General features: G+C 27.3%; 1 protein-coding gene across 6 annotated transcripts in view; it reads left to right on the top strand.

The window, feature by feature from the left end:
• The window catches only part of LOC121121982 (uncharacterized), a 294463-nt gene that overhangs the window by 264116 nt on the left and 7088 nt on the right, over positions 1-23259 (top strand). For 4 of the 6 annotated variants that reach the window (XM_071890051.1, XM_071890047.1, XM_071890046.1 and 1 more), the window contains exons 5-8: positions 951-1024; positions 1103-1198; positions 10190-10321; positions 18783-18916. In XM_071890051.1, coding sequence (XP_071746152.1) covers positions 951-1024; positions 1103-1198; positions 10190-10321; positions 18783-18916 — 436 coding nt within the window. The remainder of the gene's footprint in view (positions 1-950; positions 1025-1102; positions 1199-10189; positions 10322-18782; positions 18917-23259) is intronic. The other 2 variants (XM_071890048.1, XM_071890052.1) reach the window with 1 other exon arrangement.

The following is a 23259-nucleotide window of genomic DNA, read 5'->3' as shown; positions in this document are numbered from 1 at the left end:
AAAAAAAGAAAAAATTAATTAAAAGTGTCAATAAATATAGTTTTATGATGTCCAGATTAAACTGTCCTACAAATTATAAAGTATGATTTTTTCTTTAATTTGGATCTTTCAAAGTAAAACGAGACTCTACACCGTATAGTTTTTTTTTTTTTTTTTTGGGGAAATATTTTAAAGGCCACAAACCCAGAATTGTTGGGTTTAAAAAATCCTTGTTATGTTTCTCAGGTAAAAAATTGTAATAATGATTAATAATGAATCCATTTGATTCAAAATTCAAACATTCTACTTTTTAAAGTTTCTTCTGCTAAGGATCGGTTATAACTTCGATGTCAAAAATTAGAATACAGTTTTTTCAGGACACGCAAAATTAATGCAATAATGCAATTTGGATTTTGATCGATTTCAGTCAAAATTAAAATTCTTTTTCATATTAGAAATAGTCTTGTTAAACAATATCTCATGAATTCTTATTTATAAAGAAAGACAAAACCTTATACTTTGACAAACTAAACAATTATTAACGATATGAAAACGTCTTTCAATTATTTTTATGAAAATTATAATATTGACAAATAGAAATATTCAATGAATACCTCAATTTTTAAATAATAAAAGTAGAAAAGTTCAAAAACAAAATTTGCTAGACATCCAATTACCATCCTTCCCATCTCCCTTAAAAAATACCAATTATTGAATTATATATAATTTTACAAGTAGAAATATAATCATATGTTAAAACAACATTTAATTCAAGCTCAATAGATCAACGATCAGAACACTAATGTTTGCTAAATTAACAGCTAACAAAGGAATGAGAATTGCACTTTTATATTAGTTTAAATGCAATTTTGTGGGAGACTTTACTTTTATACTATCATGTTGTAAAAGATGATTATTTTTAATTTAACGTATCTTTTTCTTTTAAACTTTATTCCACTATCAATATCAAGAGGATCAAATCAAAACCAGACGTATGCAAGAAATGGAAGAGCGGGAAAAAGATATTCAGCAAGCTCGTGCCATGGTATGATTCCAAATTAGTTCCCAATTATGGGTACGCACATAAAAAATATTAAATAATTTTTTCCTTTCTTTTTTGAAGGAGCAAACTGAGGGGTCTCAATGGGGACGGCCAGGACCTGGAGGGACTTACTGGAGAAACAGCGCTGTTACAGGACAAAACTTTTTTGATAAAATGGTAAAATTCATATTTGCTGTATGAGGAATACTTTGAGATATCTCTTTTATTACAAATTTTATATTAACCTATATGTACTATGTATATATTTAGGAGCCACATGACCAGGATCCAGGGGGCCATGATCCCCTTAGTTTGGGTAGTTTACATTTATCCTTTATTTTGGGGGTTATATTTTTATTTTGTAAAAAGATTATGTTACACAATTAGTGACGCTTTTTGGGAAAGACGATATATAATTGAAATTTAGAGTTAAATTATGGTTTTTCATTATTTTAATGATCATCTTAAGGATCTTTCCCAAGGATGCCGGTTCTAAAAGTGGATTGAATTTGACGGAAAAAATAAAAACTGACTTAATACACTATATATGTATTTAAATATTATTTGTACGGAGGGGATGTGTGTTAAGAAAAATCTAAGTTTAACGATTAGAAAAGAAAAAACGGTTGTTGTGTGTGATATTTCGTCTTTTTTGTTCATTATTTAATAAATTGTAGTGTGTTGATATTTTCCTCTACAAGAAGAATTCTCGGCTAAATTTCGTGTAAATTAATTTAAAATACATAAAAAGGTAAATATGTATGAATTTAAACATAATGATCATATTTTCCCTTCCATAATTATATTTTAAATGTAAAAAGTTATCTTTTTTTATATCCGTAATTCATATTTTCCTTACAAAATCATGAAACAAGGAGCTGATCTAAAGAATGATTTTCATTCAGGAGTACCATATGTCTTGCTCCCGCCTTCTTTTCGCACTCCCAGAAAAACCCATATCTAATTAATATGAACACCAATCTTCCTTTGTACATCCTGAAAATCATGAATTTCTAAACATTTCCTCGGGACGTTCTAAACAGGATTTTAAACGAGCAAATAATGACAAATTGTCAGCTAACATTTATAAATATTTTTTTGTAAAGTTATTGATATATTGACCATTCCACTTTCAAAAAACGGTGCACAAAGCTTGTATAAGTTGTACAAGTCGTGGTTTGTATGAGATGTACCATTGTATGTACTGCACTCTTTTCGTAACTTATTTATTTAAATTAAAATATCTTCCTTTGCAATTACTCCCTTTAAAATAATTTTTTTAGTACCTTGGTTCAACTTTATTTTTCTATATCTTTTCATAAAATATAATTACTTTTTTCTTATATTATTAGATTTTTAATTATTAAAAATAATGAAATTCTATATTTAATAAATGTCACAAATCTTATAAAAAAATTCAAAATATCTCCTGGTGAAGGAGTCTTTGTACTTTTAAATTTATAAAGTATAGTTGATAGTTCCATTATGGTAAAATTAAATTACCCCAATATAGATAATTTGTGAATTATTTGCTTTAATTCAGTAATCTTACAGTTTTAAAATAAAATATTTTGTGGTCACTTTTTCAATTTATTTTTATTGATTTTGTCTTTGATTGTGACTTTTTAACACTACAAAATGTAACACATAGACTGAAAGGCCTCAGACATAATAAAGAAAATCCTTCTTTTTGTATCAAAATTGGCTTTTTAATTTTTCACTATATGGAAAAAAGTCCCTGCAATACTTTTTAATCCATTGCTTAGCTTCAACAGAATTTTTTCCAATCAATAAGCACTGTCAAATTAAAACAAGAAATTTCTATTATCCATTGTTTTGGAAATAAGAGAAGGTGTGTCACACTTAGCACAATAATTAACAAACTAAAAAACAAATTGTCATAAAATTTTGAAAGCTGTCCTTGGAAGGTTGTTAATAACTGAAAATAAGATAATTTTTTTAAATGCCTCATCTATGTGTAAAATCCAGTACTATTTGCCCCGTTTTTAACCAGGTACTTTATTGAGTGTTACATAATCTTAATTCGAATATTCACAAATAATACTCGCAATATAAATCTTTTCATACTATTTATCATCAGTAAACAAATTGTAACACTTTTTCTCATAAATTTAAAAAAAGGAATTTCAGATATCAAAAGATAGTTAGAGTTAAAAGTATTACAACTTGTTACCTTAATGAATATAATGTTTAAAAACTAATAATTTATAACAAGAGTAGGAATTTTACATACAAAATAAGACATCTTCTACATTTTGCATCGCACTTTTTGACATGGATTGAAGGAGTAGATAAAAAAATAAGAAGACATTTAAAAAAATTCTTTAAAATCTCGATCATTCATTTCAGAATTTGTTAATAACTCAAAAAATAATTGAATACTCGCATTAAATTAAGAATTTTAATTGAGTATGCACGATACAAAAAGGAGAATATTTGAGTTTTTGGGGTTAATACAATTATTAATCTCATTTTTGATTACAACTTCTATAACTTGGTTACATAAATTTTAACTTTTACATGACATATATATTTAAATACAGGGTTGATCTGATCTAGTGGAAGACATTTTATCATTTTCAATAATTTAAGAGTAAAATTAAAACAAGAGTTTATGTGATGATATTTATAATCTGAAAATAGTGCTCGTCATATCTGTTATTCAATACGTGAGCCCTTAGATCTAATAATTGCCTTTGTACGAGACCTAAATCCCTTGTAAACCTCAACTTTCCAGTCCGACTCGAGCTTAGTCCACTTCTTCTTGATGTAAGCCTCTAGAGACTCTACATACCATTGAGGAGTAGCAAACATATTATCTTCCGTATACACATAGATATAGTAGTGAAAGGGGTTAGTGTATGGAGAGAAGGACGGCCACTGGTTGAGGTCCAAAAAGTCAAGAAAATTATCTATTAGGAAGGCCTGGGTATTAGTAGTGCAATGACATGGAGTTCCGTCTACAGTTAAAACAAAGTTATCAACGAACTTTTTTCTGGCCCAAAGTACATCTTTTTTATTCAAAAGTTCGATGTCAGCATCTGTATTGGTCCTCTCCTAACTGTCAACAAAAATGTGAGGACAGACTTAGCCTGTGCTTGCCACAACCCTCATGACCATGGTTTCGTGGAATTTTTTGTTCTGAAGACATATTTCACTGAAGCGGAGATATTGTTTAGATGTTTTTCTTATTAACAGGGGCCTCAACAGTGAAATTTTTGTATACGAAAAGACTAAAACTTTACTTGAATTTTTGTTACCCTTGAGAAAACTTAATATCTTTATTGCTCTCCGCAACTGTCTCAGCTTATTCGGTTCAGAGATAAGTTGTCTTGTTGTCCTCCTCCGTGATTATGCACCAATATCATTCCAGATTGAAAGCAATAAAATATGTACTACTAGATAAGATCAACCCTGTATGTCAATGAACTAATATTTCAATGCTCTTACAAATTTCCCCAAAAAATATTATTTTACCCCATGAATTTCAATGAGGAAATAATTAAAGCGTTGGGTTAATCCGAAGAATTGAACTATAAGATTAAGCCTTTATAGTAAATATAAGATAAAAATAATAATTTCAGAAAAAGTAATGTTTAACTTTTAATATTTAATTTTAAGTTATTCATAGATCTTAAGCTCATATATAAATCAATATTTCTGTATATATTTAAGCAAACAAAAATACTGAAATAAATAAAACTTTTAGCTGATGTTGTAATTCATCAAATAGATAACCTAATTGTAAATTTAGTATAAAAACAATGGTTCAGATTCTGATGATAACACAAATAATTGTTAATATTTTTGACAATAAGAAAATTAGAAAAATTATTAAGTTGTTATTTTATAAAAGAGCTATAAAAAAATAAATTATTTTTTATACCCAATTTAAAAACTCTTAGTAGTTTTATTTTTCAACAATAATATTTGTTTAATCATTCCTTTAGTTTATGACTTTTTGTTCGATTCAACAATAAAATGATAAATATGTAGATACTAGGAGAGGGTTACTCAGCGTTACTTAGGCCAAGAAATTGGGGTAGAGCATTATAATATAGAGCTTGTATATTATATAAAATGAATAACTATGAATTTTTAAAAAAATGTTATTATTTTCAAATAACATAAGAATATATATGCAAGAAAAATTTTGTCTGGATGAGAATTGCATCTTCCCTTTTTGTCAAAATAAGCGAAGGCAATTACAAAAAAAAAATCACTAATATTGCAAAAACTGTTTTACATTAACTTCGAAAAATAAATAAATAGTAAACTTACTTTATTGTTATTATAAAGAGAAACACAAAATCACCAATATTTTGTTCGCAATTGCAAAAACAAAAAAATTTGTGTCACTAATTGAATCACAGAAAAAAAAAAATTTGAGCTATTTTTCCACAGACTTAAATAAGAAAAATTCAACTAAATTACTAAATCCGTCCTTCTTTGTATTTATAATATGACATATGGAATTTAATATATCTTATCTGTGATTTTTTAACTAGTAAAATGTCCAAGAAAGCAAAATTTGAGTCTTACACTTATTCAGAAGTCCATTAATTATTTATTCATCATTAGTATTTTGTGTGTTAAGCATTAACAATAATTAATAGTAATGCTTAATACACATTTATGATAACGTCAATTACATACCTATTAGACCGGTTTGTTTTCAACTTTTTTCGTATTTATATTACCGATAGTGTGGAAAAGTTGTCATATGGTTATAAAATAACCTAAGCAAAATTTCATGGCACTACGATGTCATCCTTAGGTAGCGTATATCATTCAAAATTTGAAAGAAGACAAAACTTCGTCAATAAGGATTAAAATACAGCATTAGCCTTTATTTCACCTTTATTTTATATGATAGACATTACTCTGACCTATAAAGAATATTAATTAAGATTTTTTAAAAGCTACCTTATTGATCAAGTAGAGTGAAAAACATAAAAAAATGATCCTTGCTTCTAAAAATGGAAAAAAAAATGTGTATTATACGCAGATCATCAATTTTTTTTAACTTTTTTGTGTTTTTTGTTCCACAGGACAATTTTAGAAAAAAAACTTTTATTATATTCTTTATATCATAAAACAATGTGTATCAAAATTATTTCGTAGAAAATGACTAACAAATTTATTCTTAGTATCTTTATTAACTAAGTGAAGAGTTGTTACCTTTTTCATAATTTGATTGAGATAGGCCACCTAAAAACAAGGACAATGCAGTTTGGCATTTGTAATTTTCCTACTATATGACAACTTTTCCCTACTACTTGTTATCGAAATTCGAAAAAAGTTGAATATCAAACTGTTTTTATTACTCATTTATCTAAACAACTAGATCCCTCCTCTTTTGGATTTTATAATAAAAAATTAAGAATTAAATATATCTTATCTGTGATTTTTATCTAGTTTAACGTCTAGGAAAGCAAAATTTGAGTCTCACTCTTTTTCAGAAGAAAATTAATTATTTTCTCATCGTGACTATTTTGTGTATTCAGCATTCCCAAAAACTAAACTATAATTTACTTGCCAGTTCTTCATATTTTTTATTACATCAAATAAAATATTTGAGGAAGTGTCAACACAATTTTTTTCCGATACCCATACAATACAGATATTAGATATTTTGGTAGATATATCGTTTTTGCAATTTCCATCCGATATATTAGTCTATATGGGAAACGTTTTATGAGGAATTCACAAAATATTTAGCCGTTTTGGCCTAGCATCTACAGGAAGCCAGTGTTCCGTTTTATTTCCATCAATCTTTTTGAAAACAGAGAGCTATCAAAAAAGTGGTTTGAAAGAGCCTTGTGAAAGTTGAGAAGACATTTTTGACACCATGAGTCTTTTGAACTCTTTTAAAACACTTTTATTCCCCATCAAGTCTGATACCAATCACCTTGACTATAAATTTTGGGTGCATGTCGAGAGGAAGGCCTGCAGCGTCCACCATCCAAACACCGAGGCCCTCTATCCAACTGTCAGCACGTACTTGGAGACCATGAAAAAGTACTCCGTCTGCAGCGGGTGTCAGACCTTCCACCACTACCTAGAAGCCATCATTGCCGCAAAGGGTGATTACATTAATGATTAAGAGAACTCAGACACACAAAGATTTATAGTATTAATCTTTTTGAAATTAATTGTGAATTAAAAAATTATATTTTGTTGAAGTTTGAAATTCAAGGTGTTTAAATTCTAATATACAACTTGGCACAAAATCTTTTTGGAAACAAAATTATAGATTAGAAGAATCTTCAAACACTTTTTGTAAGCAAATAGCTTCAACAAGCAAATTGTAAAATTTAAGAAGAAGAGTTACCCTTTACATCTTTAATATGCTCAATTTCCTTTTTACTAAAAAAAAGGCTCCCATCATTGCGCATATTTTTATTTCCCTATCATTAGATACATCCGAATCCTTTACCAGCCCGTATTAATCAAATTTGTTACTGATGTGGACAAAAAACATTTTACAATAGAATAAAATAAATTTATCATCGTTTAAAAACGTTGCCATGTGGACAAGGCCTATAGCCTCTACATTTTTCTTAAAATGATCCTTTTTATAACTTTTTTTATAAGGAAAACATTGGTATAATAAATCATATGTTTTTATAGACCTTATCACTTGGGTTATAAATTAAGCGATCCAAAGAGGAAAAGAACGACACATTCTATAGATTAAAAAAAATAGATAACTTGTTAAAACAATAAATATAATTCATGTTTTTATACAGTATTAATAATGCTAAATTAACCAAAAATGAACTCTACCTTCAAAGTTGGCTTTGAAATCCATTGATGGTTTGAATCAGGGGTGCGGAGTTGGTAGAAAAAATGTCTGACTCCGACTCAAATACACATTATTATTTTTTAATATTATGTTTTATAGCCAATATAAGTACTATTTAGCCATTTGAATATACATACTTTAATTTGATTTATATGAATAGGTAGTTATTAGTTATATGCAGTAAATAAGTGTGCTATGAATAAAAAAATATTTGGAATATAACATATTTAACTAGATGAACAAGAAAAGAAATTGATCATATTTTAACTATTACTAATACATTCATAAGTTTGGAAAATAACTTATGTATTCGTAACTGAGGAACGACAATTTATCGAACATCTCACTGCATTAATATACTTTTCTCTGATTACATCGGCTATTTACATGTATTATTTATGAACTAACATAACTAGTGGCTTTGCTCTACCTAACATAATAATTTAGACTTTTGTAATTGTTAGTGTATGGACTATAAATCACGTTTGGAAATTTGTGAAGTAAACTTATAAATTAGATTACTAAATAAGTTTCATAAATAAATTGTACTTAACCCCTATAAATTTTAACCATTTAGAAAATAACTATACGAATACTCAATATAAGCCTTAGATTTTATTGTAAGTTTTGTTTACATAAATTATAATAATTTTTTAAATTGAAGTTGATACAAAATTTCCGACTTCTAAAACTAAATACGCAACTCTGGTTTAAATATTGTTAAAGATGGAAATATATCAGTAGGTGCCACCAAATGAGGGTCCAATTTTGGTATGGTACACATTACCATATGTTTTAACACATTAAATCCCCTCATAAGTGGATATAAACACAATTTACAACATATATACTTGAAAGAACATTTATGGCAGAGTTCTTTTTATATAATATACAAGGGACCTAAACTTTTCCATGTTAAGACCCTTAAATTTGGCGAAGGGTAATTTTGCCTTCAACTATTTTGCGTTAGGACGTTTCACCTTAAAGCATTTTTGCCTCCAGGATATTTTGGCCTAATATATAAACTGATGAGATTTATACGTCGTTTTTGTTATGTTTTCTTAAAATTGATCTTTTCTTGGATTTTAGGTTAAAGTATATTACTCCAAAAAACCTGCTCTAGGCGATCTAATGACACAAAGTCTGTTCAATTTCCTATGTCCAAACTAAAATTTATGTAAGACTGAAACAAAACTTTCAGAGGGATCTAAATTTATTGTTCTAAGAGTCCTACATATTTTTATTACATAGCAATAGTTTTGTAAATGAATTATGAGTAAGGACGTCCTCAATATCCAACTGAATGCTTAGATTCAGCTCCTAGCCACTATTGGATGTTTTCAGATTTAAAAAATATTTCCGCTGAAATGAAGATGTTATCAATAAAACGTAGAATTATTTTGAGGCCATAGATAAAGCGTTTTATGAAAGTGTTACTGAAATATTTGAGCGGCATGAGAATGATTGTGTTCCTCTTTATGGAATTATATTGATGAAAAAAGTCGATTTTGAACGGGAAAAAACGTGTTTTTTTGTTAAGTTTGGGACTTTACAGGCCATGTGTAAAAGTGGTAAAGTCAAATTGAACCTTAAAAAGATCTATATAACCAAAGATAAGGAACATTTATATAATGACCTTCTAAAGAGTCCAAATTTTGAACACTAGTACATTAGTCTAAATGAGCAAAAGTCAAAAGTTTCATACAGAAAATAGACAATAACCAAAACTTTGGTAATCCAAAAAACTTGAATGCTTTCCTTAACATAACACAAGAATTAATAATGTTAATTTCTAAGCAAGAGAAACAAAGAACATTTTCTTTTGGTGTTGAGTAAGTCAGCATTTTCTAAAAGACTAGTGGTGAATAAAAATTGGACTTTACAGAACCCTTTGACTAATGAAAAATTATACAGCTTTTAAGTCTTTTATACCATACAGTTGGTATATATGAAATTGTAAGACTCAACGGATAATAATCCACCAATTATTTTATCATTATTTTTGTTACTCAAGTAGTTTTACTACCTTTGTCATTTTCCATCTGACGACTAAAATACTATCTTTTCTTTTCTGTCAAAGACTGCAAACGACATTATTTAGGAACCATTATATTTTTTCTCACCTTTTTCGTGTTAACATATTCATCTTTCTTTTATTATATTATTGTTTTTATAACAAGCCGCGCCCCTATGTACTCTGTTCTTATGTATATTAAAAGAAATATCTCTCACTTAAAGCACTTTTGAACATTTATAAAAAGATATAATTCCTTTAGTACAAAAATCCTATGCATTTGATGATCTTAATGCATTCCTCTTTATTTCTCTTTCTTAAATAGGGATGGTCGGGCTCAGGAGATCCACGTAAACGAAACGTTGAGGTTCGAGCATTTGAAGTGGAGGAAATGCAAAAAGAATTGGAAGGGATTCGTCTCAGAAAGGAATCTGAGGCCTATGATATTAAAAGTCCAGTGAGATTTTGAACCAATTTTTTCATTTTTAGTATCTATTTGTAGTCAAATAATGGTTTGTAGATTCTGATTCCTAGACAATATAACTTTATAACTCAAAAACTCGACAATTTTGAATAAGGCATGTACCACCAAATGTTGTTGCTCATATATCATAAAACATATTTTGAATACCTTTTATTTTTGTCTAAGGTTTTGCCACTCTAATATAAAAATGAATAGTTTAGTCAATTTTTTATTTTATTATATATGATACTATAAGTATCAATAAACTAATATACTTTTTTTCTATTGTTTTTGATTAAATTATCAAAGTTTGACTCACTTTTGAATATTGTTAAATACATAAACTCTTCCTTTCTTCAATTTTAAAAAGATATTTTATTAGTATCATTGAAAAATTTCATAGTGTGACCATGATATACAATTTGAGTATTTAGTCAGACGAAACCATATAACTTAATTTAATCTTCAATTTTCAAAAACATTGCTCTTTGTCGTGTAAAAAGTCTTTAAAAGTAAAATTGATTCAAATTAAGAGCCATCTAGCGAGTAACTAATAATGTTTGATCAAACAAATAACTATGTATTCATTTTAATGAAACCTTGCAGACATTTTGCACGTACAATCGAGCGTGAATGTCATATTGTAAAAAGAAAAGAAATACACTATATAAAATTAAAAAATATGAATGTTACTTTATATGATACATTTTTAAAAAAATGTGTCGCTACTACATAGCCAGAAGCATTATAGAGACTGAAGCACTTCCAGAATCATTGTGTGATATTATTCTTTTTCATTAAGCTTTTATTAGGATTGTTTCATTCTTTAGGAGAGAATATCCAGATATTGAGTTACAACTTGTGAGTTTGCTTAATAAAAAAAAGAAAGTTATTTATCATATTAGTAATACAAAAATTGTATGTTCGTCGACTTTTAATAACTACAGCCAATGCTGAGCATTGCCACTAGTGCCAAATGAAGTGTCATTGCCAAAAATGATGTGATATTACGAATTCATATTTAAGATGAAACAAAAGTTTGAAAAAGTGGATATTTCAGTCACTGGAGTGGATAAACTCTCCAGAAAATTATCAAAGATTTTAAGCCGTTACAAAAAAAAATCATAAATACTTTTTTGGAAATGCGTCACAACATATCTTGGTGCATTTTTATTTCAAGAATACTGCCTTCAAAATTGAATCACTTTCGCTTTAAAATGTAATCGCTAACGTCGGTGAAAATGCTTCATTTATATCATTTTTTTGAATAATTATTTAATTTAAAATTAAAAGTCGTTAGATGCAACATTTCCTAATATTTTTGATTTAGTATTGTTTATCCATACGTGCACTTGTAGTACCTTTAGCAATACCCTGATTAATCTAAAATTGATTATTCTGAATTAAGCCCTCTGTTAATGAAATGAGATATTATGCACCCGAAGAGTTATTTAAATTCCTTTGAAAATACATCTTATTCAAATACTTTTTGGTATGGTCTTGAAATATTAAATTTGATAATATGAGATCTTTTATTTATCTTTATACTTTTTTGTTAAGGATTTATTCGTATATTTATACATATTTTATACAGGTATAGAAAATTAAACTAAATTTTTTGCTAAAAAGTCGTTCTTCTATTTTTTCCTTTTGGTTAATAGAACTCTTCTTTTATTTTTAATGTGAAGCGACCAATGGTAGGAACAGAAAGGTAATATAGTAGGGTTTAAAAAAAAAAAAAGTCCTCAAAACTTTTACAAAATTAATATGTACTAATTTAATTTTCAATATTGGTATAAAGTAATGAATATTTTAAAGTAATTTTATCGATAATTAAACTTTGAAATTTTTACAGTCAAAATGAATTAATTATAGCCTGTTGAAATCCCAAAATCAAGTAGTTTTACTATTTAAAAATTTATAATTATTTTTTTTTCGATGTCTTAAATTTTAACAAGTGTTTTTAGCATTCTAGGTGATATTTATTTTTAATCGAAATTATACAAAGTTTAAATGACATTATAATTGAAATCGTTAGACTGTTTATCATGGTATTTAATTTGGGTTACTTTTGGGGTTTCCATTTTCCGAGTTCCTTAACCTTTTTATGACAAAAGAAGGATCACAATTGAAAGTTTAAAATTGACCTTTGTCCTATTATTATCAAACATTATTGTAATTGATAAAATGATATTATTTTAAATTATAGTAGTTAAACAGTCTACTACTACTAGTAATATCAATGAATTAATCTGATGGTGTATACTTTAGAGTATTGCTGTATTTTATTCCATAGGTTTAACTTTTTTGTGTTGTGCAACAATACTATTAATCAAAATTACTCTATATCATATTTTTACAAAAAAAAAAAAAAAAAAAAAAAAGAACATGGAATATATTAGAAAGCCTGAAATGGGCAGTTTGAACATACTCAATACTCTCTCACAAAATAGCTTTTATGAACAAGAAGTGTTCTGATAGTGGAACTTGTACAATAAATAAAAGCTTTGTAAATACAAATATTGGTTAGGCTTTACAAAAGAAGAATTGTAGAAATATATCCATAAAGAGTCTTTACACATATGGAATGATTTGTATTATTGCTGATGTGGCTTCAATTATATAAAAATTATACAAAAAAGCAATAATGAATCTACATTTATTATTTAGAATCCATTTATTTAAGAGAAAGACTGATTCAGTGAAATTATTAGAATTGAATCCGCTTTCATAAAAATATAAGAAATTGAATAATTTAGAATTTATTCTAAATATGTTCGTACATATATATATTTGAAATACAAGTGTTTTCTAATAAATGTGTAACCATTTAGAACTTCAGTAAAGTTTAATTAAATTTATTTCATTTTTTAATATATGGCTATATAAGAAATCTTCGTAGGCCAATAATGTAAGATATTATTTTAAAATCAATAATTCATTCCCTATTTATAACTTGTGCACAGATTTGAATTTTACATAAATTCATGATATATATGAAAAGTAATAGATAAACAGTTTGATGAAACATTTTAAAGCATATAAGATGTAACTTGTACGTCAAAAAAAAGTATTTTATTAAATTACACCAGCAGTTATTTTCATTACAAACTATTAATTAACTGATAGTGTTCTTAGAAAATCAATCACTCAACCCTCCATAATTGAATGACTTGCAAATATTAAATTTTACAATTGTAATTTTTTTTCTCAAGAGCAATAAAAAAACTCTATTTACATATCAAATATTATTTTTTTACTACTTAGCTGTCAAGTCAGTTTTAATGATGGGAATTGTTTGAACTCATTTGCCCCAAGCTACTATTTTACTTCAAATACTAATATCTTAATGAATAATTCCTCTATTAAAATTTTAAATTAAACACAACTTTTTTGTTATAAAAAAGAGTGTATAATAATTTAAGGTAGTGGTCCCAACCTATGGACTTTGACCCAAAATGGGGTCAAGATACTATTCCAAGGGATCGTTAATTGATTTAAAAGTTAATGTGAGTATTTTATTAAATACGGTTTAAAAGATTTAAAAACTCAATAATTCAGTATAAAGAATTGTAAGAATTTTTTATTGATCTCAAAAATCTTGGATATCATGTGTATAAAATAAATAACTTAATGGAACACTCATTATCTACAAAAATGAATTCAAGTCAAATAAAAAAAAATATCTTAAACCGAAGCACTGATCTCAGTTCCTTTCTCAGTAATCTGAATTCTGAAATATTTGGGAATATATATATTCGGAACCATTCAGAATTCAGAATCAGAATTTGACCATCTCTTGAAATGCATGATTAAGTTAAAAGTATCTTCCTTCGATTACCGCGATCTTCCTCTTACAAGGCATGATGTCAGGAAATTAGCATTAAAATTGGAAAAAATATAAAGATAATGTTCACTATATTCTAGTAAACCCCAATAAAAAATGGGATCACTATACAATGGAACAAAAATCCTAGGAGATTTATATTTTTAAAATTATACATTGAATATTTTATAGTGTAAGCTTTGATAATTTTTATCAATGGAAATGTAAATTCTTTATCATTATGTTGTATAAATAAATTATCAAGTGTCGTTTTCGATCATTTTCCAGCTTAAAACTGGAAATTTATTGAGTTCACAGCAAGATACAGAATCAATAAAAACACTTATTAATTATAAGAAACACTTTTACAAAAGGTTTATTGATCCTACTTTTAATTTAAGGGATTGTTTTAAGGGTATAAAAGGACTCTGAACGATAATTGTCCACAATGTTATTACGCTATAGTTCTGTATCACAACATGTGGAAACTTGCTATAAATTGAAATATGCCACCTTTCCTGCTCACAAATTAGCACATCCCCCTTAAGCTAAAAAAAAAATTGCCTCATTGGATAAATTTGACTTTTATGATGAAAATTATTAAATGACAAGTAATTTACTTATCATTGTATCGTGATTTTAGAAATCAAAATGAATAATTGATTAGACTATGCAACAATATTTTTGTGCACATACTGAAACCCAAATTTATTATTGTTATTAAAGTCGTAAACACAAACATGACCAATAAAACTCATAACCTCCTCTATAGGGTTAGCTTTTAAAACCATTTAAAAAAAATCAAGTTTTGAAGTTATAGATTACGATTCAGTGCCATACTTCGACATGAAAGAATTATACAGTTGAAAAATCGAATCAAATATTCATTATTTGAAAAATAAATTATATGTCACTTTATCTTGATTACAAATAATAATACATATTTTAAGTACTAAAAAATCATGCAATATGAAGGAACTTACTTAGGAGATAATATCTTTTTTTTTTATACCTCTAATTTTAATCAAGATAAAGTAACAAATAATTCAAATGATAGTTTTAAAATTATTTCTTGATTCGAGTGATGTAGATGTAGGTTTTTGTTAGAAATACTTGCACTCTACAAAAGTCATATCCCAGGTCACTTTTTAACTGTGGGCGTGTAAACGAGAGAACATAATTAAAATACATTTTTTCATCATGCATATTCTTTCCTTAAAGTATCTTTGTGTCCTCCTAACTTTTCAAAAAGAAAAAAAATAAGACCTATTTTAATATTCCCTTCATATTATTTTTTAAAAAAAAGGTGGCAAAATTATGTTCATGTTTGAACTTTTGATTCAAACTTTTTTAATAAGCATTAATTCGTTTCTTTTTGTACCTAACAAAAACGAAGCTTTCACGCATCATTTATAACGGGTTTTTTAAAAATTTATTTCTTCTTCCCAACTTTGTTTCTACTTTTTTTTTGTTTAGCACCATCATCATCATTTGTACGTAGTCATGCTTTCTCTTTTATTCCTTTTTCCCCAGTCTTATGTTTCTTTCTCCTATATTTTACTATTAGAACTTTATTTATTTAATGTCAACTTCTATAAGAAAATGCATTTTTGCATATATGTACATATACTTTAAAATGTACGTATAGGTACAATGCTTTTTAAAAGTTTGGGGAAAAAGTATGTTGCATATTTGCAAAAAAATCATCTAAGGGTTAATTATTAAAATCTATGTAAGAAACTCTTGTAACATAAATTTCATATCTGTGGTTACAGAAGGGTTGTAGTGAACCTTCATCTAACTTTTCTTTAACTTGCTATAATTCTCGTACCTGTTGTCTATATAGGAGGCCTTGTTTGCATGGACCCCCTTATTGCCCTTGGTACCAACATGTGACCCAAATAAATTTCATAAAATTTAAACCGAGTTATCTTGGGGTCATGCGTCTTTGGAGAAGACGTCCTTACAGGGTATAGTGTATCTACCCATTCAATATATTTTATACACATGGCAGGAGATATTGCCCTGCTGTCCTACACTCACGGATGGTTGTCATCAATCTCTTTGATCGGGTAACACGTCATCCATGATATTTGGATAATTGACAAGAATACCAAAGTTAGATATATATTTAGACATTACCCATAGTGGCCGGAAAACTTGGTCTCCATAAACTTTGTGACAGATTGAGACTATTTGGCAAGCCACTATTGTTTTGATTAATTTTTGTTTTGCTGAAGGGGGGGGGGAGGATCTTATTTTTGAAAAAATATCCCTTTTGGTCACTCAGCCCTTTGTATTGACCAGGGGCATCCTTTTGGTGCCCTTATTCTCTCTTTAGTGGATGTAATCTTTCTGAATGTATCATATATTGACTACATGCTAGTGAATTGCTAACCAAATGATTATTTTCACTATATAATGTCATTAGATTATTTAAACTTCCCATGATATATAATAAGGATATACATACATATATTAGTGATTCTGTAAAGTAACATCTAGACATCCCCATATAATGAATGATATATTTAAGGCTTAATATAGGTATGTTAATTAGAATAAAATTAATCGATTGTAGATCTGTAACTATCGTCACAATATTTTCGTATTTCCCTTATACTTTTAAAATGATACAAAAAAAAAAAAACCGATCCTAAAAATACTTACAGAGAAATCATCACTTTTTGTAAAGCAATTCTAGACTCTTTTTTTCCTTTCTACTATTGTAAAATGTAGATGGCACTGATGTAATTTTTCCCTTCCTTTGTCAATGATGATTTTTATAATATACATTAAGAAACATAAAATTCCAGTAATATTCGTTTTTACAAAAATAATAATGATATCATAGAAAAATAATTAATTTTGTCGTTTACTTATATCAACAGTCAGGAATATTGAATGATTAATATACCACAATATATTCAAATAGCAAAACCAAACTAAGTTCTAAATTTTAAAATTTAAAACATCTATAAAATATAGAGTAGTGTAATTTTATATTATTTAAATAAATGAAAATAAATAAAACCCAATAAGTTATGAGCCCTATTTTTGAGAAGCATACCTACTTATAGATAATTGAGATTTATTTTGACTTTATAAAGTAAAAAAACAAAACATTATACGTGGATTTTAATTAAATATAATCATGTTTGAACTTAAAAGGGCTATGTTTTTTTTTAAATTTCTGATGTTGGTTAAAACTCTTATATTTACATTTTTTAATGTACGTAAGGAGAAAGTTCACTACTCTCTCTAAAGAAGCAGAAAGCGTATTGTACTCAATTCACTAATAAAAAACACTTTGCTTCATTTATTTTTGGAAATGAAATCATTTACCAAATATCCAAACTATCTTCACTGTGAATGTTCTTTACTGTTCACCGTTAAGTAATTGAGCAAGGAAAAACTTTGCTCTTTGGAAAACTAATATTTTGATTAAAAACAACTCATTTTTGTTAAATTGCCTCTTAACTATGAGTATCAATTCAATATCCTTGTGAGAATCAAACCAATATAGAAGCAATATAAAAAAAAGAGCATTTTATAATTTTTAGCTTTTTTTATATGGTGATAATTTCTTATAATGAATTGAGTATATTGATTTTATTAAATTATATACACAACAATATGACGAAAAAAATCTTATAAAATTGCAAAACCAATGGTTTACTAGAAATGCAAAAGAGAGTCTTACCCAATCTGAATCAAAATTATATCTGTGTCATAACACTTACAGACATAATAGCAACTTGTGTCATAAATTATAAGTATTAATAAGCTGTTGTTATTATGCAACGCATAAGTATTGATGAATTCATAATCAGTTTTTAAGGCCCTCATCCAGTAAAATTATTTTTAAGTGATGAACTTGTTAGATTCAGTTTCAATATGTAATGTACATCTGCTCCCACCGTAGAATATCTTCATTGTCTTAAATAGAGAGGGGAGATGACATATGTTAAGAACTGGGGGGAGGCTTGAAACAGGTCCAAACATAGTTTAAGAAATGGAAAATTTACTAAAATTTCCTTTAGAATTTTCCAAAGAAATACGAAATTACTTTTTCCCCAACCTAAAATTAAGGGGCCTTGGGCTGTAATTATTCAAATTCAATCCATCATGAAATTTCTTGCAACTATGTATATATATTAAAATTAAAAAGTGTGATGACAGTTGTCAGAAAGAATATATATATTTATAATGTAGCTGAACATCTCACATGAGCCAGGAATACTTTTTGTTACATCTAAAACAAACTAGTAATTTCCATATAAAAATTACTCCTTATTATAATTATAACCAATTAATACATTTATTTTTGATTTATGTATTACAGCTTTATTTTTTTTTAGCTCTTCAATAAACTAATTTTTTCTCTCTCTTTTTTTTTCTATCCTATCCATCATATTGCCCATAATTCATTGCACATATACATAATTATCAATCCTTTCACAACTTTCTCTACACCTTTCGTTACTTTCCAACCTGCCCCCCACCCCATCTTCAATTATTTCTCAATCATACACATTCTATACATAATCATTTGATAATTATCTCCATTGCCCTTACATTATACCTTTTTTGATCCTTGATCAATCAAAAAATCACATAATCATGTAGCAAGCTGGTGTTGAATTAGTTCCTCTTTTGAAGGACAAAGTGACTGGGAAGCCTAGAAAGGATCCAAATACAGGATATATGATGAATCATTCTTTGCCATCCACAGATGTGACGAAAACAGCGGATCCAAAAAGGTAACTTTTTTTTAGTTTTATACAAAAAAAATACTTTTTCATGGTATTATTTTTACATCTTTAAATTTAAATAAATAAAAGCTATTTATCATTTAGATGAGTTGTGATAAAATATAAATCTATTTCTTAAATACAATAATGTAAACAGCTTCTTCTCCTATTTGATTGATCGACTGGCTTAAATAGATATTTAAAAAGCTTATTGCCTTTAATTTAAACCTTTATAACTTTCCCTCCATATCCTAAAATGAAAATTTTCTATTGGTTTCTTAAACACTTAAACAAAACAAAAAATAATATTATTACCATAAAAAAATATCCTTCCAAGATTTATGTTTATGTATTGATGAACAATTTGAGTATTATTTTACTTTGTATAACATCAATTTCTTTAAAAATAGTTTATGAGACTTGAATCATTATTAATACATGAAACAAAGTTATACTTCTATTTGTTAATAACAACATTAACTTTTTCATCTTTCAATCTAAAAGGTTGCTCCATTGCGTGAATTAGGGCATTTCCTTATGGGATCATGAGATAAAATTTGATTGTGTGTCTGAAACATTTGTTCGTTTGTATAAAAATCATGCTAATTGTCGTTTAAAAGTTTTTAAAAACTAACATTGATTGAAATTAAGTGCGATCTAGTGAGTAAAAAATAATTGATGTATATCTGTGTATATGAAAAGACGTCACCGGGTGCACTGTGTATAGTGCTCCCTAATTTATGTATAACAAAACAATATATAAAAAAGAATTATAGTATAGAGGGAGCACACTATGAAATGAATGGTATCTTGCAACTCACATTGAAGAAAAAAAAGCAATAATTACCATTATCTAGAGTCAATTCATTTTTTAAATTATACATATATAGTAATTATTACTTTTTTTTTCTCCAATAATGGACCTCTAGATGAGGTTTAGGAATAAGCGAAAGTACTCCCTGGGTCATCATATCCTAATATTTTTTTTTCTCTTAATCTGTTATAATTATTTTCTATTCTTTGGAACGTATGTCTTGGTATTGAAGGTGTAGCTATGTGTGAACAGAGATTTATACAAAGGATATTATGGTTGTTATCTTTTATAGTATTATAGCCAAATGTGTATGTTCATCGGCACCTAATAACTCCAGGCAATACCCCGTATTACTGCTAGTACCCAATAATTATAAATGCCACATTTAAAAATAGCAAGGTTTAATTAATTTCCACAAAAATAGCAGGTTGTCACAAAAAGAAAAAAAACACACATTTAAATAAATATTTAGGTCATATAATATAAAAGCTTGCTTGCTAATGATAACCAAATATTGAAATCCTAGAAAAAATAAGATGATCAAAAATAGTACGCTTTGAGTATATATGAAAATTAAATGCCAATATTGCTGTAATGACATGTCAATTGTTGATGTTTGAGTTCAAATAAGAATACGTCATACAAAAGCTGACTTTTAAAAATAGTTATTAATATTATAATTACTTAATATTCAAATATTAATGTTAAACTGCGTCTAAAGTAAAGAAAAAGTTATTGCCAAGGTCCAAGAGCTAGGTACGAAGGATCTGCAGAGTGAAGGATCCTTCCATTACAGGAGATGTGATCCACTGAGTGAAACAGAACGAGGCGAGATACTTTGAATAGAACTTGAAGTTAAAAAGTGAATTAGAAGTCGCGTGGATTGGATATACAACAAATGACAAAATATGTACTCCAAAGACGTGATTTTTTTGTTTCAGTATGAGGACTAATATAAGCTATTTACATTTTCAGCTGCCTGGCTTATGTTTTAGGTTTCATAAAAAAATCTTAAAATATGAAGTATTTTCTCTCTAACAATACTGAGTCCAACAATTATATCACTGTCTATTAAGTTTTTTATTACAAAAGCTTATCTTTCTAACACAATTTAGTGTAAACTGATTGCACTCATACAAAGCGAAATACACTTTACGTAAGCCATCTATTGGAAAATAATAATAAATTTATTTCTAATAAACCTAAAAAAATGAATAGATATTTTTTACAAGTAATGATAAATGCCTGAATTATCATTCAGAACACGATGACAGGAATTTCAAATTAAGGCTCTAAAATGATATAAGTTCATCTTTTTATCCAAATTCTATATTATACTTTTTTTAAGTTCATAATACGTCGTCAACTGATTTTAAAATCAAAGAGTCAACCAATAAAAACTAATTAAAACAGTCATAAGGAAAATAAAATTCATATTTGTATACGAGTATCGTATAAAAGTATCATATTTCTTCTTGTTAAAAAGGTGATTGGTGTTATTTAAGAGGAGAAAAACGTCAAAAATTCAACTATCAAATTACTTTTGTCATTTGATCTTACATATGAAAATATTTCACCACAAACATGGAATAGTCTTATTTATAAGTTTACATTTTTGTAATCTGATTTTAAAAAGAATAATCTCCCATTCTTATATTCATAGACAGGATATTGCTTTTCAAAAGTGGTTTTTATATCTTTTTAGAGAAAAAAAAATTATATGTTAAAAAAATTTTGAAAATGTAAATAAAAGTGCCATAAATATTAATTTTGCGTTTTTGAACTTCAATTAAAAGAAATGTTTTAAAGTCAATTGATAATTGTTAAATTTCACAATCTAATTTTAACTTTATTTGGGCACTATTTTGAATTGAAATATTCCATAATGTAACCAGTAGATTTTCTACGAACAATTTTGCTTCCGTAATTATTATGACTATATATTTACTGCTGATTATTTTCCCTTGAGGATAATTTTGCCACATGAAATTTCCGCCGCTTTTTATATTCATATATTATTTGTTCAAGCTTAATTGGAATATAATGATGAAATAATTTAGATATAATAATAAAAAAGAATAGGTAATGAGTTATGATACTACTTGAAAGAACAAAAGCTCCGATCAAGCAACCTGTTTATTGTAAAACTTCATTTTTGATAAAAAATTCCATTTAACCAACTTACATGAGGTTTGTGCAATATTTAAAATATAATATTTGTCGTAGTTATAAATTACATATATATCTACATTACATGGTACTTCAACCAACTCTTTCATTTTTGAGAATATTTGAAATCCCGAAAAATGGCGGATCGAACAAAATGTAAATTTTACAATTCAAAATCAAAAGAGAACAGGGCTAACTAAAAAATTAATTCAGCAATTGTTGATGAATGACAGACCAGCCATCCTCATAATATTTTCCCTTTTTTATTCTTCTCCTAACCATATAATTAATCTGATTGAGATAAAACAGTAAAGTTCGAACTGATAATATAAAAATATAATAAGGCGGGGATTATGTCAAGCAGCAAAATCTCCCTCAGGCAAAATTACAATTGGCGAAATTACAAGCGGTGAAATTTTTCGCAACAAAATTATCTAGAATCGTTCCGTAATATTTTTACATCGATAAATATAAAAATAAGCTAAAACATCCAAAGTTTCTGGTTTTGTTCACTATAGTTGACTTTTTTGATAAAAAAAATTCAAAACATTTCCTTCATTTGAATATGGTCTAGGTTGTAAGTCCTATGCAATTTTAGCACATGAGTTTTTTCGTTTTGGAAATTTATATTTTACATAGATATAATCATTATTCTTGGAGGATACATTTTACATTTTAGTATAAAGTAAAAAAACGAGTGTGTGAGCGAATAAAAGATGAAGCGTGACAAAGATAACTTGCTATTAGAGTATAATTGAGTATCGACAACGAAGAAGTTTATATCTTTTCCTTGCTAAAAACAGAGTGGGAATTTTGTTCATTTTCTTCATCTCTCAGTTTCTTGATTCTAATGTATTGATACTTCATAAAAGCTAAGATGCTCTCCTCTTAAATAGTTTCAAAGTTTACAAGGTTAATCAGGTAAATTTTTAGTTTTTATATACAAAAATTGCTTCCAATTTAAATATTTTTGTAAGAGTTTTTGTTATAATAGTTTCATACTTTTGACTTTTATTAAGTAACCTTTGCATGAAATTTATCAAATGGCAATTATTTTTTTTTTGTAATTCAGTAGATGAAGAGAACCCATTTTCAAAAAAGCGATTGTTTATCTAAAAATTAGGATCTAAGATTAATAAACAATACACTCAATTTATTTTCATTAGACTCTGTATAGGAGCATAAATACATCATTTTCTTGTAATACAAAAAGAAATATATACATTTGTACAGAAAATCTGGATCACAGCATATTAATAAATAAGAAAAAAAGTATTCATTAATATTTCCCCCCCTGAAAAATAAGATTTATCTTATAAAGAGCCACTGGGGGCTATTAATGACTGTTATTAATTGCATCATAAATCAA

The sequence above is a fragment of the Lepeophtheirus salmonis genome, chromosome 7 (genome assembly GCF_016086655.4).
Source record: "Lepeophtheirus salmonis chromosome 7, UVic_Lsal_1.4, whole genome shotgun sequence".
NCBI classification, from domain to species: Eukaryota; Metazoa; Arthropoda; class Copepoda; order Siphonostomatoida; family Caligidae; genus Lepeophtheirus; species Lepeophtheirus salmonis.
This window is presented reverse-complemented; position numbering and strand designations above follow the sequence as displayed.